This window comes from Callionymus lyra, chromosome 16 (assembly GCF_982586985.1).
Source record: "Callionymus lyra chromosome 16, fCalLyr1.hap1.1, whole genome shotgun sequence".
NCBI classification, from domain to species: Eukaryota; Metazoa; Chordata; class Actinopteri; order Syngnathiformes; family Callionymidae; genus Callionymus; species Callionymus lyra.
The window spans coordinates 11058610-11084188 of NC_141833.1; the positions used below are offsets into that span (position 1 = coordinate 11058610).

The 25579-nt window shown below is 37.9% G+C and overlaps 2 protein-coding genes and 1 pseudogene across 2 annotated transcripts; 1 reads left to right on the top strand and 2 right to left on the bottom strand.

The window, feature by feature from the left end:
* Positions 1 to 662: 662 nt before the first annotated feature.
* LOC148063649 (cadherin-15-like) lies at positions 663 to 7801 on the bottom strand. Its single transcript, XM_087811788.1, has 13 exons — positions 7734 to 7801; positions 6119 to 6201; positions 5570 to 5704; positions 5199 to 5333; positions 4908 to 5052; positions 4542 to 4723; positions 4258 to 4386; positions 4005 to 4184; positions 3147 to 3382; positions 2946 to 3082; positions 2043 to 2155; positions 1171 to 1482; positions 663 to 890 (listed from the first exon to the last, which is right to left on the bottom strand). The coding sequence occupies exons 2-13, from the start codon at positions 6167 to 6169 to the stop codon at positions 663 to 665; spliced, it is 1983 nt and encodes a 660-aa protein (XP_087667914.1). The 5' UTR covers positions 6170 to 6201; positions 7734 to 7801.
* Positions 7802 to 12363: 4562 nt separating this feature from the next.
* On the top strand, positions 12364 to 15799 carry LOC148063650 (semaphorin-4E-like; annotated as a pseudogene).
* A 6036-nt stretch (positions 15800 to 21835) lies between these two features.
* LOC148063651 (splicing factor Cactin-like) lies at positions 21836 to 25505 on the bottom strand. Its single transcript, XM_087811789.1, has 6 exons — positions 25185 to 25505; positions 24694 to 24904; positions 23228 to 23405; positions 23011 to 23133; positions 22441 to 22793; positions 21836 to 22326 (listed from the first exon to the last, which is right to left on the bottom strand). The coding sequence occupies exons 1-6, from the start codon at positions 25503 to 25505 to the stop codon at positions 21836 to 21838; spliced, it is 1677 nt and encodes a 558-aa protein (XP_087667915.1).
* Between the last annotated feature and the right edge of the window lie 74 nt (positions 25506 to 25579).

The window sequence follows — 25579 nt, forward strand, 5'->3', positions numbered from 1 at the left end:
TAGGTTATTTATTCACCTCTTATATCATTTGTTTTTGTACATTAGAATTAACAGGGCAATGTTTGGAAGTTCATTTATTAGCATAGACATATCCGTACATTTTGAACAAGTAAGGAAATCTAATATCATGACAAATGCACACAGGTGTCTAAAATCAATAATGAAAAGTATCAGTAGAAACAATTTGCCACAGTTCATAGGACATAGGCTCCCTTTCATTGTCAACAGCTAATAGGACTTTTTTTGTTTGTTTTTTGCTATTTCCAAGGTCTGGGGTTACCTCATGAAACCCATCACCTGCTTCCACACATTCCCAATACAATTTCCAAGCTGCATCTGGTCAAAAAGTAACAACTCAAATGTGTATTAAATCTATGTATATGAATGATAATAATTGGTGCCACACATCGAAGATACAGCCAATGCTGCTGCTCAAAATTACTGCACATAAGTCAGCAGAGTAACTGTAAGAGATAGTCATTGAAGACTGAAAAGTAAATGCTCAACAAAAAAATACTACTTCATTGTACAATACTGAAATTAAGAAAAAAACTTACACATAAATCAACCTTCTTATAGTCATTTTGCAAGAGCTTACATTTCAAAGCATTATTGCAAAAGATTAAAGTACATTTTCACCAAGTGACTATTCTAATATGAATTCAAACAAAAAAAGAACTAATGGTTTCATCCTCCTCCGACGGATCGAAGATTTCAGCCAACATCTTGAACCGTGGTCCCCAGTTGTTCAGGTCCTGGTCTTGGTCATCAGAGCTGAATGAACAAATGGAGCTAAGACTTTCAGACACAGAGCCCTCTCCTTCATAGTGGAAGATCTGAACCACATCATGTGCTGGAACATTTGGATCTTTTGCTGCCACTTCCAGGTACTGAAGAGAGGAAAAAATGTCATGACTCTTTCTGTACTTTCTCCCTCACCTTCTGGTAGAAAGAATAGTTTGCTACACTTGTAGTTCATTATATCAAAGTATAGAGTAGGAATTGCATCCAAATCTACAGTAACATACATGCAGTTTTCTATTTTCAGTACAAAACAAAACCAAAAATGATTCAATGAAATATCTGGGATGTTGAGAAATGTACTAACTTGAACCAAACTGTAGTGTGTTACTTGAGCAGGACTTAAGGGCACTTTAAGAAGACACTCACCCTAATGATTAGGTCCGCAATGTTTGCTTGGTCTCCTGGTGGTCTGCATGGTTCGGAGGATCCAGATAGGCTTTTTGGATCCTTTTCTCTAGTTGATGCTTCCGGGTTATTGCATACTGGGTGGATATTTTCAGAGGCAAGCACAACGTTGGTGGCTGAAGCCATGGTGTTGTCAGTGGCACATACTGCGTTGGTTGGGGCCAGCGCAGCATTGGCGGGAGAAACCACATCATTGGTGGAGGCAGGTGAGGCGTTGTTGAGAGCAGGCACTGCGTTGACAGGGATGCTCAGGGCGTTGAGATTTATCGCATTCTGGGGCATAACAAGACACCATTAGCACTGAAATCTACCTCGCACTGTAGTAGACACATACCTCTTCGTCTTCTTGACCATTTTGAACGTTGCAATGTCCTCCTCTGCATAATTTCCAAGCCACTAACGACCCCACTTCAACATTAAGATATTTTGGGTTATTGAAGAAATGTAACATTGATGACACAATAACTACTTAAAAACATATATATAAAGTTATTATAAAGTTATATACTGAAGTGAATGACACACATGATATCATAACGTTTCAAAGGTCCAGTTTACTGAGCTGAAATTTTTTTATACCCTTGTCAGGTTAACCATAAAAAGTATGGTTAACTCTGAGTTATTTTGCCCTGCCACCTACTTAGAAGGAGAATTCGTAAAAGTAATAAAAACTTTATTGTACCTTGACCCTTACAATGATGTATGCGATGGATCTACTGTTACGTTATTTTGCAATGATCATGATGATAGTAGAATAAGCAGAAAACTAGCCACATAACATTCTGTTCATTAACTTCATAAAGTGACGGTGGACTGAACTTACACAGAGTCACCACAAGTAGGACAGAGATGATGATGGCAGCGAGGAAACCGGCTTTATTGCTAGAATCCCTATTTGCCACCAGGATGATTAGAACTGTGGCTGTGCAGGAAGTTCCACTGGTATCTACAAAGATAAATACATTCATATATATTATATCGATATATATTTTTAATATTAAATCTATCTTTAATTATCTATCTCTAAAATGTATCTCATTACAAAATCTTTCCAACCCACATAGAGGCTTTTTTTTAAACCAACTCACAACAATGTTTACCCATTCACACACAATCACCCACTGATGTGACTAAGCTGTGACAGCATGATGTTCACCACCATAAGTAACAATCTAGTGTTCTTCTCAGGGACACAATGACATCATGGTTGGACATCATTGAACTGGCAACTTCTTAAGCCACAAGCTAATAAGTCGTGGGATTTGTTGACTACTTAAAGAGTTGTCGAAATATGATCCATGTATGTAAACCTTATAATATCCATAGCCTTGTTTGCAAATTTTTGGTTTAAATTTGCATGTGAATTACTGATATAATTCACAATTTAAGAATTTAAACCAATTATCATAATGCCTTCCATGTAACAGCATTTCTTTACAAATCAGTCCTAAAAATGTATACGTACAAAATGCCTTAAAGATTGGCAACAGTTTTTATGAAGGTATTTTATGTAATGCATTAAGGAACCCTTTCTAAGGAATAACAATGCATGCTGTTATAAGTTGACCAACATGATTATTAACTGTGTAACGTCTTTATATTAGGTCTTATGAATGCATTATAATGTCTGACGAATGTGCTCACAATATGTTATAAAAAAGACCTTCATAGAAGGTGTTACCTGATGATGATCTTAAGGTGTAGTATGATGCTAAGAGGAAACTTTTTCATCTCACCTGTAAGTTTGATTGTAACAGTGTACACCTGGTTTTTAACATGTGCAGAACTCCAATTGAAGCTGCTTTTTGCCACAATCTCTCCTGTATCTATATTGATGTCCAGCCAGTTCTCAGGGTCGTCGGTGATCTCAAACCTAAGGTAGATAAAGCAGACTTGTACATTGATTCCATCTTTAAAGACATGATTTGGGTTCATACCTCATGCCCAAATTCACTGGGTGAATGGCGATGTTGTTCTTCAGTGATGTGCCAGGAAGTACATTTTGGGGAACTTCAAGTTTGATCGGGTCCTCTGTGAAGTATGGTTCTTCGTCCTTGTCGATCACAGTGACAGTGACGCTTGCTAAAAAGTTTGTAGCTTTGCTCTTTATCAGGTTTATGTTCACTACTTGGAGAGTCAACTTGTGCTCCTTTGCAGACGCATAGTCCAAAGGCTGGAATGAAGTGACATCAGATTATTTATGTGTTTGTTCTGACATGTTGGATGTGCTGGTTTTTTCTAATCATGTTTAGATGAACAACAATGAAAGGATACATTTTGCATTTTAAAATATCAGATATCAAAGCATGATGAGAACAGTTTGTTTTGTTTTGTTTTGAATACTGTTTTGAATTATAAAAAGTATGACTAGCACTGTTTTGGAAAAAAAAGGTTATAGAATTGATAAAGTTATTAATAACTAAATGTTTACTTGAAGTTTGACATTTTGTTGAGCAGCCATTTTGACCTCATCTTAATGGTGCACAGTCATCAACGTCCTTTTTAGAAGGTAAGTAAGTAAGTAGGTAATTAGTATTTGTAGAACGCTATTCAAGACCAGGGTCACAAAGTGCTTAAACAATCAAAAAAATACCCAATAAAATAAATACTTAAATGGTCAAGACAACACAGAGACAAACAAATGTTTCTTGAAGGAGTCAGTAAACTCCATCAAGCGCAGAGAGAGAGGACCCTTGAATAAAAGTTCAATGATCAGTCGGTTGTTCACGTCATTGAACATTTTTCAGCCTTTCTGAAATATAAACTGCCATTTTTATTGTGTTAAGTTTTTGTACCTTCACGACACTCAGGATCCCCTGGTTGGTCTCAGCATCTGTTCTTATGCTGAAATACCCTTGAGGATCATCATAGACAGAGTACTTAGCCTCCCAGTTTCCTGTTCCAGGTTCATCTCCTTCGGTCACGTTCACTCGGCCGATATCACCAAGTGTGTTCTCCAGGGCAGTCATGTGGTACTGAAAGAAGAAAACGGACTTGGACTACAAAGTAAAAGTTTGTCTATGTGATTGTTCGTTCTGAAATACTTACAAATGCTGGGCTGAACCCTGGGACGTGGTTGTTGATGTCAGTTACATTAATGATGACCATAGCTTCATTTGTGAGGCCTGTCCCACCCTTATCACTAACTTTGATTCTCAGCTGGAACGCTTTCACCACCTGAGACAAGAAATAATAATTTGGGGTACAATTAGTCTGTTTAGGAATTTCCCCACTGTGGGACAAAAAAGGAATATTTTATCTTATTGCATCTTTAAAATATTTGTCAGTGAAGTTAAGAAGCAGGTGAGATCAATCTTAGGGTCAGTTTTTACCTCTCTGTCCAGGACACTGTCTTTCATAGTGATAATTCCTGACGCCTTGTCCATCTCAAACATGGTCTTATTCAGGTCATTAACAGGGATGCTCTCCTGGCCAATGATGGAGTACACCAAGTCAGTGTTGATGCTGTGGGGTTTGTCTGCATCATCGGCTGATACTTGCATCACAACGGTGCCTGTGAACAAAATGTATCAAGTCCAGTTTCTTCATCTATAAGAGGTCAGACTTTTGATTAATGATGCAATTTTTTAAGTGACCAGAGATTACACCCAGCTTCTTTCTTTGATTCTGAATCAATTTATCGGTCTAATCAATAACTGTGATTTATATAGACTTTATATGTATTTTTCCCAAGTTACCTGGGGGTGAGAATTCCAGGACAGAACCAGTGAACACTTGCTGAGTGAAGACTGGTTTGTTGTCATTCAAGTCTTGCACAAGAATTGTAATGGGCGCTGGCTTCTCAAGGTACTCTCCACTTAATGACACGGCAAAAACTATCAACTGCAAACACAAAGAAGGGATGTATGGCGAAACTGTAAAATGCTTTATTGTTCTACTACTATTAATAATAATACTTATTTATTTTATATATACATCACGTATTATTCCATTTGCACCTTCAGTCAGAGACTTGAAGTACAGCTTACCTCAAAACTCTGGTGTGTCTCTCTATCTAGTGACTCTTTGAGCCAAATTCGTCCAGTACTTTCATCTATTTCAAACATCTCTGGTCCCTGCATCTTGTAAAGCCCCTCACCTTTGGAAAACCTTTCTGACTGAACCTGAAATGACAAGAGAAACACATTTATGGTACATGTACATACCAGGTGCACATTTTGACTTTTACACAGAATCACCAGACAAAGACAGAACTGTTTGAAAAAGCTTTGAATCTTACAATAGCATTCAGTTAAACATCAAGTATATTTTTCATTTACATCTGCTACCATACATTTATTTGTATTATTATTTATTGATTTGTTTGTGAATGAACATGTGTGTGTATAAACCTGTTTACCTTGGTGACTGTTTGGAATCCTATGGTATTTTCCCAAACATTGAATGGAGCTTTTAAAGACTCTCTCCATGGATAAATAGTTCTCGAAACCATTTTTGGATCCTTCCCAACATCTTCACTCCAAACCTGAACCAACTAAAACAAAAGCAAAAACATGTATAGGCAATTAAAACAAAGGTAAACATACATATAGACATACAGCAGCACCATTAAAACCATACCACAGTTTACATATTCACTACAACCACATGGAAGTTTATTTATTTTAGTGATTTCATATAATGCAGTCTTTGTATAGAAAAAGATAAATGCCACACTAGGGAATGACCTGTCCTTCAAAATGTTTTGAAATCCAAATGAGGACGATGTTTGATTGTAACTTTGAAGAAAATGATGTCACCTTACACATCAAACATCATGGAAAATACAGTAATATTAAAAAGAAATGAGTTATAGAATATTGTTTAAAGAAAAGCCAGAGCAAAATAATATTATTATATTGCAAAGAAATAAAATGTACTCTAGAGCCAGGAGTTAGTAAACACTTACGCCAAATAGTGGAGAAGTCAACACCCATAAGGTGAATGCAAGAGAATACATTTCTTCTTCTTCTTCTTCTTCTTCAGGAAACACTGGAAAGGAATAATATCCACTTTAAAATCCAGAATAAGAACTCTCATTACAACATATAAAGGATTTGAAATGAAAGTACTTACGATGAATGAAAGGCTTACGTTTCTAAAAACAAACCTCACAAAGCTTAAATAAATACAGTATAAAGGCATTATAGTGTAAACACATAGAGATAAGGGACATAAAAGCCTGCTTCTTATCGAGCCAAAAGTCAACGGATTAAGTAGAATTTTCTTGAGAGCAAAGTCTAATGCCAACAGAGAAATAATAAAAGAGATTTCAAGCAGAATATGTGAATAGTTTAAATTTAATTCAGGAAAATTAAGATTAAAGACGCATGTATGCTCTGTATTTTTTCTATAGCAGATGCTATCTAGTGTTAGTTTGCTGCAATGCTGTGTAAGGATGACAACTTTACTGTAATCGATCATCTAGAGTTAACACACATTTCAAATAATCACTTGATTAATCTTTCATATTTAATTCATATTAAATAATCATTGCCTTTCTTTAGAAATTCATGTGTGCTCAGCAATTCTTTAGGTCAGTTCACACTGAGAAAGACAACGCAATCTCTCAATGGTGCCATTTTGTCTCTGGGACCAAGGACACATCTGCTTAATTCAACTGATAAACAGATTCTCTCTAGATGACCAAACTCCGGTAACTTTCCACTACCAACACGTGAGACGGCCATCTTAGAAATCAAGTGTTTAGAGCAGGGGTGCTCACACTTTTTCGGTTCACGAGCTACTTTCATAATTGTCAAGTTCAAAAGATCTACCTTCAACAAATTTGCTCAACGTAAGTTAGAACATACTTTACTCAGATGACTTGCATTGAATGAAGTGAATGCACTGATAATCAGTCATGATGGAAGGATGTGTGGATTTAATAATCTTCATAGAAATGCTGACTTATATAAATAACTAGAGTCAGTCAGTAAGAAGCATATTTCCTCATAAGAAGATACTTTTCCTCTGAGAGTAACTTCCAAAAATGTCCATGAGACCTGGTCTTAAGCTCAGTGTCAGCCTTTGTTAAATCTCATCCTCCACTGCAGACAAGTTCAGACTCGTATGTTCAAAGAATTGCATTGATTTCCAACTAAAAATGGTCATTCATTCGAACCCAAATGATGCACAAAACATATTCATGTGTAAGAATCTGTGCTTGACACGAATTCAAGCCCTTTTCCTTTGTTCATCAAAATCAACAAAGAATTCAGACGGGTTCATCCCTTTCCATGCCTCCATTTCAACATGCCGATCATATTTAAATGAAGGACAAGACTTACATTTCTCCATTTTTGTGATCATGAAAAAACAAAAACAAATGAAAACATGAATTCAAACTGACAGTTTATATTTGTTAATTTTAAACATGTCTGATATGAATCACACAAGTGGATTATTTACATTTTAAAACATATTCAGATGAAGTTTAACGAGAATAAAACTGTTAACCAGTAACTTCACATCATCATCGCTTTGTCTGATCGTCTCTGACGTCATTAGAATGTGTGTCTCACCTGCAACTGTTTAACGTGTTTGGGTTTCAGCCTATTCTTATTATATTCGTGAGATAAAGGTAATTTACAAATAGTCATCATGTGATGGTGTATTAATACAAGTGTGTTTTAAGGACGCGATCACAAAAGGAAAACCAGCCTTTGTTGCGCTTTCATTGGAACCTGCAGCTTCACTTTGATGGAACTGACGTCATGTTTCTGTGACTCTCGTAGAGAAGAACCTGAAGCGATCAAACGCACATTATTTTGTTCGATATATTATTTAAAAAAAACAAGTTTATAATTCTCGTAATATCGTTTTTCTGAATTGCGTAAAATGGCTGTCGCACGTTTTGCTCTTTTTATTTATTATTGTGAACTTTGCCGAGCGTTCAGTGGAAGAGGCTGGAGCTCTGTTTGGCTGCTGTGCATGTCAATCAAATTGTTAACCAACCGCTGCAATAACTATTTAATTGACATGCACAGCAGCCAATCAGAGCTCTCTTTACTATTTTCTTATATCATATTTTATTAAATCACGCGATCTACTCGCAATAGCTTCGATCGCGATCAACGTATCGCCCACCCCTGGTTTAGAGTAACTGACCAATCATACAAGGATGAAATGGAAGAATGTTTTAATTCTGAGCAAAAGGTAATATTGTCAATGTTCACAATTAATAAACATGAATACATAAAATGAGGATATATAATTTAACACTTCAATGAGAATATATATATATATATATATATATATATATATATATATAAATATATATGTGGATCAATTTGAGGATATATCTCCAATCCCTCATTTGACCTCTGAAACCAGAGGTCAACCTTAAAATGTAAGGCTCAAATAAACTAATATCAAACGATTCCTTTATATATAGTACGTAAGTAAGTAAAATATGAGGTTATTAATTCGTCCCCACCCATCAGAGCTCATCATGATCTTCCAACAACAGATCAGGTTGAGAGTTGAGAAGGCCACATCTGGCTCCACAGTGTTTATTTTAGGTTCCTAAAATTTATTTTAGGAACTAAATTAAATTAAATTAAATTATTTTAGGTTCCTAATTAGGTTCCTAATTTTAACTATTAGTACAGAGAGATAAGTTGAAAATAAATTCTAAAAAAAACATAACTTCCTTATAGAAAAGTACATGTAAATAATGAATACACTTGTTGATTATAAGTGTTAATATATATTGAAGTTCCCCTTATAAAATGCAAATATGTCAACATTGTTAACTTTAGTTTAACTTCCGTTTCATCAATTCCAGTTAGCTTTTTGCTTTTTGTGTCAAACCCATCAGGAGAGCTGTCACTAAAAATGACATTTTACTTTTATATGAATTACAGTAATTTACATTTCACACCTCAACATTTATTAATTCATTTAAATGTAGTAAGTTATTTATTCACCTCTTATATCATTTGTTTGTGTACCTTAGAATTAACAGGGCAATGTTTGGAAGTTCATTGATTAGCATAGACATATCAGTACATTTTAAACAAGTAAGGAAATCTAAAATCATGACAAATGCACACAGGTTTCTAAAATCAATAATGAAAAGTAACAGTAAAAACAATTAATTCCACAGTTCATAGGATATAGGCTCCCTTTCATTGTCAACAGCTAATAGGACCTTTTTCTTTTTTTTGCTATTTCCAAGGTCTAGGGTTGCTCCAGGCTCCATGAACCCATCACCTGCTTCCACACATTCCCATTACAATTTCCAAGCTGCATCTGGTCAAAAAGTAACAACTCAAATGTGTATTACATCTATGTATATGAATGATAATAATTGGTGCCACACATCGAAGATACAGCCAATGCTGCTGCTCAAAATTACTGCACATAAGTCAGCAGAGTAACTGTAAGAGATAGTCATTGAAGACTGAAAAGTAAATGCTCAACAAAAAAATACTACTTCATTGTACAATACTGAAATTAAGAAAACAACTTACACATAAATCAACCTTCTTATAGTCATTTTGCAAGAGCTTACCTTTCAAAGCATTATTGCAAGAGATTAAAGTACATTTTCACCAAGTGACTATTCTAATATGAATTCAAACTAAAACAGAACTAATGTTTTAATCCTCCTCAGACGGATCGAAGATTTCAGCCAACATCTGGAACCGTGGTCCCCAGTTGTTCAGGTCCTGGTCTTGGTCATCAGAGCTGAATGAACAAATGGAGCTAAGACTTTCAGACACAGAGCCCTCTCCTTCACAGTGGAAGATCTGAACCACATCATGTGCTGGAACATTTGGATCTTTTGCTGCCACTTCCAGGTGCTGAAGAGAGGAAACAATGTCATGACTCTTTCTGTACTTTCTCCCTCACCTTCTGGTAGAAAGAATAGTTTGCTACACTTAGTAGTTCATTATATCAAAGTATAGAGTAGGAATTTCATCCAAATCTACAGTAACATACATGCAGTTTTCTATTTTCAGTACAAAACAAAACCAAAAATGATTCAATGAAATATCTGGGATGTTGAGAAATGTACTAACTTGAACCAAACTGTAGTGTGTTACTTGAGCAGGACTTAAGGGCACTTTAAGAAGACACTCACCCTAATGATTAGGTCCGCAATGTTTACTTGATCTCCTGCTGGTCTGCATGGTTCGGAGGATCCAGATAGGCTTTTTGGATCCTTTTCTCCAGTTGATGCTTCCAGGTTATTGCATACTGGGTGGATATTTTCAGAGGCAGGCACAACGTTGGTGGCTGAAGCCATGGTGTTGTCAGTGGAACATACTGCGTTGGTTGGGGCCAGCGCAGCATTGGCGGGAGAAACCACGTCATTGGTGGGAGCAGGTGAGGCGTTGTTGAGAGCAGGCACTGCGTTGTCAGGGATGCTCAGGGCGTTGAGATTTATCGAATTCTGGGGCATAACAAGACACCATTAGCACTGAAATCTACCTCGCACTGTAGTAGACACATACCTCTTCGTCTTCTTGACCATTTTGAACGTTGCAATGTCCTCCTCTGCATAATTTCCAAGCCACTAACGACCCCACTTCAACATTAAGATATTTTGGGTTATTGAAGTAATGTAACATTGATGACACAAGAACTACTTAAAAACATATATATAAAGTTATTATAAAGTTATCTACTGAAGTGAATGACACACATGATATCATAACGTTTCAAAGGTCCAGTTTACTGAGCTGAAATTTTTTTATACCCTTGTCAGGTTAACCATAAAAAGTACGGTTAACTCTGAGGTATTTTGCCCTGCGGAAAACTAGCCACATAACATTCTGTTCATGAACTTAATGAAGTGACGGTGGATTGAATTTACACAGAGTCACCACAAGTAGGACAGAGATGATGATGGCAGCGAGGAAACCGACTTTATTGCTAGAATCCCTATTTGCCACTAGGATGATTAAAACTGTGGCTGTGCAGGAAGCTCCACTGGTATCTACAAAGATAAATACATTCATATATATTATATCTATATATTTTTAATAATAAAATCTCATTACAAAATCATTCCAACCCACATAGAAGCTTTTTTCAAACCAACTCACAACAATGTTTACCCATTCACACACAATCACCCAACTGATGTGACTAAGCTGTGACAGCATGATGTTCAACATGAAAGCGTGGAGTCTTGATGAGATGTCCTAAAGCGCTCTCTAAACAAAGTTGTAGGGCTTTGTACAGCAGCCATAGATACAGCCGAGGAGAGCGTCAAGTGGGGGATTCCTTGAACCACCAGAACGACGTTATTCACTTTCTTCAACTAGACGGGCATCTTTTGCTTGATCCATTTCCGTTTGTTCTATTGGTTGATTTTTAGAAGCGACTATTTTATGAGGATATTACAATTTCTTTACTTTTTAAGGTTTGAATAAGGTAAAGCTCTTACTGTAGCAGCACTGACTGATATTGACGAGCCATCTCTTCAACTGATGATGAGCACCTTGTTTATTGAAGTTGAAGATTTGAAGTATAAATGGATCTCAGCATCACAAAATATATGCAATAATATTTAAACAAAGAAAACAATAATTTACTTTAGCAAAACCGTATTAGCACTCTTACTTATTAACGTTAGCATTAACACAAATCAAACCAAATACTACACTTTTTTTATACATATATAATATATGTGTATACATATATATATATATATATATATAGAGAGAGAGAGAGAGAGATAAATAGATATATAGATATATATATATCTATATATATACACATATATTATATATGTATAAAACCGTGTGTAGTATATAGATATATAGATATATAGATATATAGAGATATTAGGACAGAAATGTCCTAACCATAATATGTATACAAAATAATATATAATATTATATAATATATATACACAAAAAAGTTTGAAAAAAACATTTTTGATTGAAGTTGCTTTTTTTTATATATTTTTTAATGGAAGTCATTTTTTTGTTATTGAGTAATAACCTCCATTCATATGTCACTGCTGCCAAACAGTACAACAAAGTTAAGGCAGTCACTGTCTTTGATCTTTTATGCCTTTATTACGTCACAGCTTTTTAGTCTTTAAAGCCTTAGTTCCTTTAATTTTAACATCATATATACAGTTGTGTCCATCCAAGTTCTATTTAGACATTTGTTTGGAGAAGAAAAGTAATAATGATTCTAGAGTTCACTTTCTTCGGACTTCTGCTGCCGGCCCTGGCCTCAGCACCGGACCCTGTCCCTCGCAGATTTGTGCCTTATGACAGTAAGTTACACTCATTACTTTGTTCTTGATACATTAGTCCAGTAGTTTATTCATCTTTAATGATACATTAGTCCAGTAGTTTATTCATCAATAATGATACATTAGTCCAGTAGTTTATTCATCAATAATGATACATTAGTCCAGTAGTTTTTTCATCATTAATGATACATTATTCCAGTAGTTTATTCATCTTTAATGATACATTAGTCCAGTAGTTTATTCATCTTTAATGATACATTAGTCCAGTAGTTTATTCATCATTAATGATTAATAGTCCAGTAGTTTATTCATCAATAATGATACATTAGTCCAGTAGTTTATTCATTATTTATCTTCTACCAAGGTGACAATAATCGCACGTTTCATGAGGAGGGAGTGTTGGACTACTCCACCATGCTGCTGAGGGAGGACCTGGGCCTGCTGATGGTGGGTGCCAGTGGGATGGTGTACGCCCTCGACCTCAACGACATCACCAAGAAAAATGACTCAGTAAGAACTTTTTATAGTCTATTATATTATATTATATAGTCACTGTATTCACTATAGTGAATCTTTGGAAAACTTTACACCCTCCCCTCGATTCTTCTTTATAGTCAAGATTGTCTTCATTGGTTCTTTTTCCCTTTTAACTTATATTGTCTCAAAACTTGAGCTTTCCTTACTTCAATAAAATGTGAATTAATTCCTGTTACAATGAGCATAAATCATCGAACCAAGCATTACTTGAACTATTTACTATAAATCGTTTAAATAATTTGTTATATTTAGGTCCAATGGGATGTGCCACCAGCAGAGGTCACTGCTTGTGGATTTAAGGGAAAGGATCCAGTAGTAAGTTGAATTTTTAAAAAATGTGTATGAAAGAAAACTTGGTGAAATAATCACATTTTGTCTTACACATTTTTAGATTCACTGCAGAAACCAGATTAAAACTCTGCTGAAAAGACAAGACAACAAGATGTATGTGTGTGGAACCAATGCTTTCAACCCAAAATGTGACTACATGGTGAGAAATGTTTACTTTAACAATATGATTTGAAAGGATGTCACAGATTAACTTATTAAAAACTGCATATGCCCCAGTAAGTATGTTTGTTTAAAAAAGGAAAATTCATTATTGAATAAATACACAATATTTATACAAAAATACAAATTTATGAGGAATGTTAATGTTTAAACGGCTTTGCTCGAGTCCGCCAGCCAGTGACTATTTTATTTGCTACACACAAAATCTGTTATCCAGTCACGGAAGCTTATGATAGAGCAGTGTGGTGTTTTTCTTTCTTAGTGAAAAAAGCTACAACAACTTTAAACTATTAATACGCAACAATAAAAATGATCTTATATTTATTATTGTGTAAGAGCAGTCAAGTGTTTTGTTTAAAGATTGTCCACAAACAAATGTGTTTACACATTTATCTCTTGTAGTCGTACAACGATGGAAAATTGACTCTTGAGAACCAAATAAAGTCCGGTAAAGGACGTTGCCCGTATGACCCCTTCGAAAGATCAGCCTCTCTCATGCTAGGTGAGCAGAATGTTGTACATCTGAACTCCTTTTCTACAGCTTCTTTTTTTAAATTGCCTTTTACTTTTCAAGACAATGATCTGTACTCGGCTACATCAGTGAACTTTCGAGCGACTGAGTCTGTCCTGATGCGGCGTTCCACAACCTTCATTCAAACTGATTATAGAAGATCCTGGTTTTATGGTGAAGTTATATTTCATAAAGTTTTTATCATTACTTGTTGCATGTGTGCTATTTTACTGATTAACATGTTTCTCTTATTTCAATGTGATTAACAGACCCTGAATTTATTTCCCTGGAGATGATGCCTGAGAGTCAAAACAGTGTCACCGGAGATGATGACAAGATCTACTTGTTCTTTAGTGAGACAGCAATGGAGTACGATAGCTACAAGCAGGTGCTTGTTAGCCGGGTTGCTCGAGTCTGCAAGGTAAGAACAAACAGAAGGGCAACTTGCGATTTCAAGAGGTGGTTACTAAGGTCAGTCTCGTTAAGCCTGAAAACTGCAATTCCAAGATGGCCATGACCATTTACCTACAGATGGTTGACTTGAAGTCCATATTTTATACAGTCCACAGGAAAACAACTGCCTTGTCCTCCAACCTTAGCACAACTACCTTCAACGTTCAAGCATTTTTCTGATGTTTCAGGGCGATCACGGAGGTCTGAGGACTTTGCAGGACAAGTGGACATCATTTGTTAAAGCAACACTAGAATGTCCAGTCCCTGACTCCAAACTGCCGTACATCATCCAGGACACATTCCGCTGGTGTGACCCCCAAAAAGACTGGAAGTCATGTTTGTTCTTCGCTGTCTTCACATCACAGACGTATGAAGATTTAACATTCGGACATAATTTGATTCGTTTCCTTTCCGAAGTGAATTAATCTCAAATATATATTTCAGCTCCTCGAGAGAGATTTCTGCTGTGTGTGCGTACCGTGTGTCAGAGATCAGCAGGGTTTTAGCTGAAGGTAGATTCATGACGGAAGGACTGGTAAATGGAATTCATTCTAAATGGGTACTCCACAACGGAATATTGCCAGTGCCTCGTCCTGGTTCGGTAAATTAACCCCCTTTTATATGCAGATCATTTTGATTAAACTTGCCAGGACTTCTTAAGTTTTGATAACCATTGCTCCTCTCTTTTCCATCTCTAGTGCATCGATGATGCTGCACGTAACGCCAGCATCACTCAGAGTTCTGACCTTCCTGATAAAACTCTTGTTTATTCAAAAAAATACACTTATTGGTGAACCAATAATGCCAATAGGAAAGAAAACTTTACTGTTTAGAAAGGGAATCAAATTCCCACGGATAGTCATTGACCAAGTTCAGTCGGTGGACGGTGACAACCATCATGTGATGTTCATTGGGACAGGTGTGTATATGTGACAGGATGTAATGAATAATTGTATAAATACATGTGTAATTGTTCGCCACATTTACATCTTTTAATATAAGAGGGGGGAACCATCGTGAAAGCTGTGAACTATGATGGAGAGATGTTCGTCATTGAGGAAGTTCAAGTCTTTAAGACCTCAGAGCCCATCAAGATTCTCAAGTTCTCCAATGTCACGGTAATGTCATGACAGAGTGTTGAGCTTCATGTTGAGTTCAATCCCTGAAAATATTCTTTTTTTTCTGATGTGCAGCGTCAGATCTACGCAGGCTCAGACTCTGGGGTAGTACAGATGTCCCTGTCCTCCTGTGGAAGATCTTTGACTTGCATGGACTGTGTTCTTGCCAGAGACCCTTACTGTGGCTGGGACCATGCTGCTGGCAAATGTTCAACTCTTTCTGCTACACAGAGGTGAGTATCTGTTGGGGGATTGCCCATCTCTGCTGCTAATACATTGAACTTATGATTGTGCATCTCTAGAGATCTGATTCAGTGTCAAAGATGGCAACGCCTCTCTCTGTCCACAAGGAGGTGAGTAAGGCAAACATGTTGGATGTTTTGGCTTCCCTATTATAAATAGTTCTGATATGCATTATTTCAGCCTCGTTTTCAGCGCCCGTCCAGAAAGTGATACAAGCCAAACCTGATTTGGGGTCCTTGAAGCTTCCCTTCTCTTCAGAGTCAATGCTAGCAACAATCATGTGGGAGAAAGATGGAGTCCCTCTGGTCCCTTCATCTCAACATCTGCACCAACAAGATGGACTGCTCATCATAAGTGTCTCACACGCTGACACCGGTAACTACAGCTGCCTGTCTGTGGAGCGATCGAAGGGAGATGAGTACAGCACAACTGTTGTCCAGTACAATGTTGTCACCTTGGACTTTGAAGAATCTGAATCCCAGAATAATGATGCCATCAGCATTGTAAAGAATGTTGTTTTGGTGCTGCTATCCATGTTTCTCTTGGGCCTTTTGACATGGAACATATTCAAAGGCCACCTATTCAAGTCACTTTCATGTAGGAGGAGTCGACAACAAACACCTGCAGTCTTTATTATACAGGTTTAATGTTTGTGAGGTTTGATGATCATAAGCAGATGAAGACTCATAGTTTCTCACCTCTATAAAAATGGACCTGAAAAAGGTTTTGGTTAATACTTTTAAGATCTTTTGGAGTTCTATATCAAACTAGTGTTGTAACTTAAGTTCTTGTAAATAGTTCAACTCGTTCTGTTTCATGCACATGAATTGAATATTTTCCTTGAAACCCTAATAAAATAATTTTCTTGAAATACTGTTTTTTTTCTATACATGTTGGTATACTTTACTATTGCAGGTTATGCAAATATGCATTTCATATTTTCATTTGAACAACTTTATGACATTGGTTAAATATGAATATATTAATATTACATTAATAGTTTTTTCGGGTTTCATTTCAGCATTTTATTTTGTTAAACTGTATTTTTTGTTCTCGCAATCACGAAATCACTGACATTCTCCTCCATACTTAACTTGAGATTTTCCAATTCAGCTTTATTAACAAATATCTTGGGTCCTTACTACTCATTTGGCCCCAAAACATGAGTTGTTTTTTCCGCTGCAAGTGAATTGCTAGAAAGGAAGTCTAATTTCTCTCTTTTTCTTCCTCCATTCTAAAGATGAATTGAAGTATATATTCGAATGACATCACAACAACATGAGTTTATTTTATTAAGATTATTTATTTACACAACTCTGTTCTTCAATTGAGCAGTTAAACATGAACATTATTTGACAACAGTATAAAAAAGGCCTAAACTATCAGACGTTGCCTCAACCGAAAGTTCAGAGAGGTTACTTGGCGCCCTAATCATGATATATCATTTACAAAACCAACACAAGTATGCTGTCATTTAATTTTTTTCGGCATTGATGCATTTAATAAAACAACAAAAATAATGATGAACATTTATGGTTAACATCCAATTTTTGTATTCAAACGTCACTTTTTTACGGGTTCATCGTCTAATGATGCCATCAGCATTGTAAAGAATGTTGTTTTGGTGCTGCTATCCATGTTTCTCTTGGGCCTTTTGACATGGAACATATTCAAAGGCCACCTATTCAAGTCACTTTCATGTAGGAGGAATCAACAACAAATGTCTGCAGTCTTTATTATACAGGTTTAATGTTTGTGAGGTTTGATGATCATAAGCAGATGAAGACTCATAGTTTCTCACCTCTATAAAAATGGACCTTAAAAAGGTTTTAGTTAATACTTTTAAGATCTTTTGGAGTTCTATATCAAACTAGTGTTGTAACTTAATTTCTTGTAAATAGTTCAACTATGCTTAAGTATCATTTATACACAACATACGACACAAAATAGTATCAACAGAATTTTGATTTATTTTTTTCAGGTTAGTTGTTTCAATTCTGTTAATAAAGTGCAGGTAATAAAACTCTTTATAATAACTATTTTGTGGTATTTCTAAGATGAACCTCAACTTGTAATTAACATTGAACAACACGTGTAATGTCTACATTTATCTTGTTTTTTAAAGTTTAAAAGCAGAAAATGATGTTGTGTTGCTTGAATATTATTAATTTTAACATAGATATCTTATCTTTCTGTTTCATGCACATGAATTGAATATTTTCCTTCAAACCCTAATAAAATAATTTTCTTGATATACTGTTTTTTTCTATACATGTTGGTATACTTTACTATTGCAGGTTATGCAAATATGCATTTCATATTTTCATTTGAACAACTTTATGACATTGGTTAAATATGAATATATTAATATTACATTAATAGGTTTTTCTGGTTTCATTTCAGCATTTTATTTTGTTAAACTATTTTTTTTTCTCGCAATCACGAAATCACTATTTATTTCTGACATTTCCCTCCATACTTAACTTGAAATTTTCCAATTCAGCTTTATTAACAAATATCTTGGGTCCTTACTACTCATTTGGCCCCAAAACACGAGTAGTTTTTTCCGCTGTAAGTGAATTGCTAGAAAGAAAGTCTTATTTTCTCTTTTTCTTCCTCCATTATAAAGATGAATTGAAGTATATATTCGAATGACATCTCAAAAACATGAGTTTATTTTATTAAGAGTATTTATTTACAAAACTCTGTTCTTCAATTGAGCCGTTAAACATGAACATTATTTGACAACAGTATAAAAAAGGCCTAAACTATCAGACGTTGCCTCAACCGAAAGTTCAGAGAGGTTACTTGGCGCCCCCAGTTGGCTAAAAATGATAAGGTAAGGTAAGGTAAGGTAAAACTTTATTGATCCCTCAGGAGGTCTCCTTCGGGAAATTGTTTTTTACCAATAGCCAGCAATTTTTCATAAACAATAAAAAATAATACATAAAAAATTAAATAAGAAGAAGAACATAAAGAGGAAGAACAAGATGACACAATCTAAGTCTAAAGACAAACACAAAGAACATAGGTCAAGGAAAGAAAAACAACAAAGACCAAGGATACAAAGACTAACATGGAACAGAACATCCAGATACTCTCACTGCACTCCTGCCCCCGAACTCAGAATTGTACAATTTAATAGCCCGAGGGATGAATGAGTCCCTGCGTCTATTTGTTTTGCACCTGGGTAGGAGCATTCGTGCACTCATTCTGCTTCTCTGCTCACTGATGACAGTGTTCAGAGGATGACTGTCATCATCCATGATGGACAGTAGTTTGTTCAATGATCTCCTCTCAGCAACTGTCACCAGTGAGTCCAGCTTCATTCCAACCACAGAGCCAGCCCTCCTGATCAACCTGTCCAACCTGTTGACACTCCTCTTGGACACATTTCCACCCCAACACACCACAGCATAGAACATGACACTGGCCACCACAGACTGGTAGAACATGCAGAGGAGCTTCTTGCAGATGTTAAATGACCGAAGCCTCCTCAGAAAGTACAGTCTACTCTGAACCTTCTTATATACATGGTCTGTGTTGCAGGACCAGTCCAGTTTACTGTCCATCCACACACTGAGGTACCTATAGTTGTCCACTATCTCCACCTCGTCGCCTCTGATGGACACTGGACGTGGCTTTGTCCTGGACCTCCCGAAGTCCAAGACCAGCTCCTTGGTCTTTGAGGTGTTCAGCTGCAAGTGGTTCCTCTCACTCCAGTCCACAAAGTCACGTATCAGACTCCTGTACTCGTCTTCGCTGTTGTCCCTGATGCATCCAACAATGGCAGTGTCGTCAGCATACTTCTGGAGGAGACTCAGCTCTGAGTTGTAGCAGAAGTCCGAAGTGTAGATGGTGAAGAGGAGAGGGGCCAGTACTCTCCCCTGAGGTGCTCCTGTACTGCACACCACAGTGTCAGACTTGATGTCCTTCAGCCTGACATACTGTGGTCGATCAGTAAGATGGTCCGTAATCCAGGAGACCAGACCAGGGTCCACATGCATCTTAGTCAGTTTGTCCTGCAGCAGAGTGGGTTGGATAGTGTTGAAGGCACTAGAAAAGTCCAGGAACAGGATTCTCACTGAACCACTTCCTTTATCCAAGTGGTAGTAGGTCTACTGGCTGGTAGGCAAACTGCAGGGGGTCTTGCGCGTGCTGGACTTGTGGCCTGAGATGTTTGAGGACCAGCCGCTCCAGTGTCTTCATCAGCTGCGAAGTCAGTGCCACCGGTCTGTAATCGTTCAGCACACTCGGTCGGGTCTTTTTAGGGACTGGAACAATACAGGAAGTCTTCCACAGAGTTGGTACTTTCCCCAGCCGTAGACTGAGGTTGAAGACATGCTGGAGTGGCTCAGCTAGTTCAGCAGCGCAGGTCTTTAGCAGTCGAGCAGACACCTTATCAAGACCAGCAGCCTTCCCTGGACGAATCCTCCGAAGTACATCCTGTACCTGGAGTGAGGTGAAGCTGGGAAGTGGTTGTGTGGAGCTGAGGGGGGCACAAGAAGGTGGGGCAGGTCCTGAGGCGGGCAGCAGCGAGGGTGAGGTGACCTGCTCAAACCTGTTGAAAAAGTTGTTCAGACCATTTGCCTCCTCCACCGTGTCCACTGCAGTCAGAGAGGCCTTGGTCTTGTGTCCAGTGATGGTTTTAACACCATCCCAGACCTCTCTTATTTCTTCTCGGCTCAGCTTCTCCTCCAACCTCCTCCTGTAGGTGTCCTTTGCCTCCCTCAAGCATCGCTTCACCTCCTGCTGAGCTGACCTCATGGCGTCCCTGTCCCTGCTCCTGAATGCCACTTTCTTCCTGTTAAGGACATCCTTGACCTCCTTTGTTACCCACGGTTTATTATTAGGGTAACAGCGGACAGTCTTAGTAGGGGCGACAACGTCCAAGCAGAAATTTAAATAATCTGTTAGACAGTGTGTCTGTCCCTCGATGTCCTGACCATGAGACCTCAGCAGCACATCCCAGTCTGTTGTTTCAAGGCAGTCTCTGATGGCATCCTCCACAGCTGGTGTCCACTTTCTGATTGTCTTAGTGGTCACAGTCTGTCTCTGCACCAGAGGAATGTACTGTGACTGAAGGTGGACCAGGTTGTGATCGGACCTTCCAAGTGGAGGAAGAGGTTTGGCTCTGTAGGCGTCCTTCAAGTTGGAATAAAGAAGGTCAATTGTCCTGTTATTCCTGGTGGGACAATCCACAGCCTGATGGAAAGTAGGCAGAGTAGAGTCCAGGTTGGCATAATTAAAGTCTCCAGAGATGATGATAAACGCGTCAGGATGTTGATTCTGAAGTCGAGCTGTCATTGTGTGGATCTTCTCACAGGCAGATGCAGCCGCAGCGCTTGGAGGAATGTAAACGCACAGCGCGATCACGTGACTGAACTCACGTGGTAGATAATATGGACGCATGCTGACGGCCAACAGTTCTAAATCTTGACAACAAGAGACTTTCTTTACAGTAACGTGTCCCGGACTACACCAGCGTTTATTCACGTACATGATCAGACCTCCTTCTCTCGTCGATCTTATTCGTCAGTGAATTGACGTTCCCCATCGTGATCGTTGGGATCGTTGGTCTGTGACGTCTCCGATTGTCCGTTAGCTTAGCCTTTAGTCTCTTCCCTGCCCGACAGCCTCTGTAACGGCGCTGAAGTTCGATCGGGATCTCTTGGCGATCTCCAGCCCGTGCCATTGACTTCAGCGACAGTAGATCCTCTCTTGAATAAACAAGACGATTCTCCCCATGTTCAAAAGTATCCATTTAAAAAATTATAGTAAAAAAATTAATAAAAAACAGAAAATTATAGAAATTTCTGCGGAGCTACTGGAAGAGGAAGCCGTCCTCGTCGGCGCCTTTAATCCTAATATATCATATATCATAAATGATATATCATTTACAACACCAACACAAGTATGCTGCCATTTAATTTTTTCGGCATTGATGCATTTAATAAAACGACAAAAATAATGATGAACATTTATGGTTAACATCCAATTTTTGTATTCAAACGTTACTGTTTTACGGGTTCATCGTCTATAACGGTACCTCTTGAAGTGGAACCACAGCTGAAAGATACCATTTGAAAACTGGCATCGGAAACCATGACGGTGAGAGTACTCCCACTCTCTGTTCACTATCTTAAATGCGATATCCTCGTACGGTGGGCCAGCATGGACTCTTAAGATGCCAAAGTCCTTGTTGTCGGGACTGGGCTCTAGAAAGTACTGCGGGGTCGAGCGCTTGTCGATCAGATCTGGGTAGAAGATATTGAACTTGTAACCTTGAACAATCTTGAGTGGCGGGTTGTCAAAGTCATAATGCGTCTGGTTATATTTGTTCCACTCGAAGCCAGTGTGTACTCGGTTAAAGAATCTCGGCTTCCTGGGTCGGTATTTGTCAGCCCACAGGTACATCTTCCCTGTGACTGGGATCTCCACGCTGAACTGGGCTTCGTTGTTATCCATTCCCTGTTTGGCTTGACGTACAAAGAAGTCCTCGGCACTCTCGCTGGCGTCACCTAACAGAAAGACAGGAAAAAGTCAAGCTTGAAGTAAGTCGTGTCATTTTATATGACAGACAGAACGAGGATGAGGCAGACACACAACCTTATGATACTGTGTGCCATTCGTACCTGTGACCTGCAACTGTCTACGTGCTAGCTGCAACTTGTGCGCATCTTCCTCTGCCGTTATCGTGTGTGTGTCGAGCGGCATCTCCGATGAAGTCAGAAGAGCTGGACTGTAGCGACCGGAGTCATACTCTGCTTGGCTTTGCTGGATAAGATCTTCCTCCGTCAATACAGCTTCCACAGAGTCGCCCTTCTCCTCTTCTCCCTTGTCTTCATCCTTCTTTCCTTCCTCGTCTTCAATCCCTCTGTTAGTGCTGGTTGATGTTGATGGACCAGGCTCATCATTCTCCTGTCCACTAGCTTCATTCACAGTTCTACCAGTTGATGATGAAAGGCTGGAATCTTCTCTGCTCCTGCTGTTTGGAAAACAAAAAATGTTCCTGAAGGATGAGGACTATTATAATAATATGCATTTTAATATGGTGCCATCTTACAATTTTGAAGACACCTTCAACACAACAGGCCTTAAAGAAGTTCATTTTTCCTCCGTGAAGGAACATACATTCAAACCCAATTGTGTCAAGACTCAAATTTGACACAATTATTGTCGTACTAGGACACAAACAAACTTACTCAATGCTCTCAGTCACTGGTTCATCCTTGATGATGGGGAACAATGGTTCGCTTTCCACTCCCTGTTCTTGTTTCAGCCTGAACAGCTTTTGGCGAAGCACATCCTGGTGTCGCTCTCTCAACCTGTAATCATTCATTGATAAACACATTTTAGTTTTTTGATTGGTTGAGACCTTGGGTTAGAAATGTAATTATTGAATAAGCGGAAGGTGTGGACCTTGCTCTCGCCATGTAGACGCGGACCTGTTGCAACAAGCTCTCCCAGTAGCCGATGTCGAGGTTAGATCCACCAGCTCGGATTTTCGTCTCGATGTTCAGATGTAGAGCCTGCAGTTGGCTGTATGTCTTACCTTTAAATACTATCTGAACATCCGTGCTTACAGCTGTGTTTATGCCTAAGACAATGATTATTTAACATGAATTAAATATGAAAGATTATCAGTTAATCAAGTGACTATTTGAAATGTGTGTTAAATCTAGATGATTGATTACAGTAAAGTTGTCATTTCCTTACAATATATTATTTGGATCAATTTGAGGATATATCTTCAATCCCTCCTTTGACCTCTGAAACCAGAGGTCAACCTTAAAATGTAAGGCTCAAATAAACTAATCAGACAGATCAGGTTGAGAGTTGAGGAGGCCACATCTGGCTCCACAGTTGTTTTTAATTTAGGTTCCTAATTTAAACTATTAGTACAGAGAGATAAGGAGAAAATAAATTCTGAAAAAACATAACTTCCTTATAGAAAAGTACATGTAAATAATGAATACACTTGTTGATTGTTGAATATATATTGAAGTTCCCCTTATAAAATACAAATATGTCAACATTGTTAACTTTAGTTTAACTTCCGTTTCATCAATTCCAGTTATTTTTTTGCTTTGTGTGTCAAACCCATCAGGAGAGCTGTCGCTTTCCAAAAAAATGACATTTTACTTTTATATGAATTACAGTAATTTACATTTCACACCTCAACATTTATTAATTCATTTAAATGTAGTAGGTTATTTATTCACCTCTTATATCATTTGTTTTTGTACATTAGAATTAACAGGGCAATGTTTGGAAGTTCATTTATTAGCATAGACATATCCGTACATTTTGAACAAGTAAGGAAATCTAATATCATGACAAATGCACACAGGTGTCTAAAATCAATAATGAAAAGTATCAGTAGAAACAATTTGCCACAGTTCATAGGACATAGGCTCCCTTTCATTGTCAACAGCTAATAGGACTTTTTTTGTTTGTTTTTTGCTATTTCCAAGGTCTGGGGTTACCTCATGAAACCCATCACCTGCTTCCACACATTCCCAATACAATTTCCAAGCTGCATCTGGTCAAAAAGTAACAACTCAAATGTGTATTAAATCTATGTATATGAATGATAATAATTGGTGCCACACATCGAAGATACAGCCAATGCTGCTGCTCAAAATTACTGCACATAAGTCAGCAGAGTAACTGTAAGAGATAGTCATTGAAGACTGAAAAGTAAATGCTCAACAAAAAAATACTACTTCATTGTACAATACTGAAATTAAGAAAAAAACTTACACATAAATCAACCTTCTTATAGTCATTTTGCAAGAGCTTACATTTCAAAGCATTATTGCAAAAGATTAAAGTACATTTTCACCAAGTGACTATTCTAATATGAATTCAAACAAAAAAAGAACTAATGGTTTCATCCTCCTCCGACGGATCGAAGATTTCAGCCAACATCTTGAACCGTGGTCCCCAGTTGTTCAGGTCCTGGTCTTGGTCATCAGAGCTGAATGAACAAATGGAGCTAAGACTTTCAGACACAGAGCCCTCTCCTTCATAGTGGAAGATCTGAACCACATCATGTGCTGGAACATTTGGATCTTTTGCTGCCACTTCCAGGTACTGAAGAGAGGAAAAAATGTCATGACTCTTTCTGTACTTTCTCCCTCACCTTCTGGTAGAAAGAATAGTTTGCTACACTTGTAGTTCATTATATCAAAGTATAGAGTAGGAATTGCATCCAAATCTACAGTAACATACATGCAGTTTTCTATTTTCAGTACAAAACAAAACCAAAAATGATTCAATGAAATATCTGGGATGTTGAGAAATGTACTAACTTGAACCAAACTGTAGTGTGTTACTTGAGCAGGACTTAAGGGCACTTTAAGAAGACACTCACCCTAATGATTAGGTCCGCAATGTTTGCTTGGTCTCCTGGTGGTCTGCATGGTTCGGAGGATCCAGATAGGCTTTTTGGATCCTTTTCTCTAGTTGATGCTTCCGGGTTATTGCATACTGGGTGGATATTTTCAGAGGCAAGCACAACGTTGGTGGCTGAAGCCATGGTGTTGTCAGTGGCACATACTGCGTTGGTTGGGGCCAGCGCAGCATTGGCGGGAGAAACCACATCATTGGTGGAGGCAGGTGAGGCGTTGTTGAGAGCAGGCACTGCGTTGACAGGGATGCTCAGGGCGTTGAGATTTATCGCATTCTGGGGCATAACAAGACACCATTAGCACTGAAATCTACCTCGCACTGTAGTAGACACATACCTCTTCGTCTTCTTGACCATTT

Bases quoted from the DNA above. Each gene is read 5' to 3' on its own strand.
- LOC148063649 (XM_087811788.1), bottom strand. From the start codon at position 6,169: ATGTATTCTCTTGCATTCACCTTATGGGTGTTGACTTCTCCACTATTT. The intron at 5,334-5,569 runs GTAAACAGGTTT...TTGTCATTTCAG, and splicing joins GATTCCAAACAGTCACCAAG to GTTCAGTCAGAAAGGTTTTC. The intron at 4,185-4,257 runs GTAAGTATTTCA...TTCTTCTTTCAG, and splicing joins CAGGGTTCAGCCCAGCATTT to TACCACATGACTGCCCTGGA.
- LOC148063651 (XM_087811789.1), bottom strand. From the start codon at position 25,505: ATGCCCCAGAATGCGATAAATCTCAACGCCCTGAGCATCCCTGTCAAC. The intron at 22,794-23,010 runs GTAAGTTTGTTT...TTTTCCAAACAG, and splicing joins CCAGTGACTGAGAGCATTGA to CAGGAGCAGAGAAGATTCCA. The intron at 22,327-22,440 runs GTACGAATGGCA...TCTTTCTGTTAG, and splicing joins TAGACAGTTGCAGGTCACAG to GTGACGCCAGCGAGAGTGCC.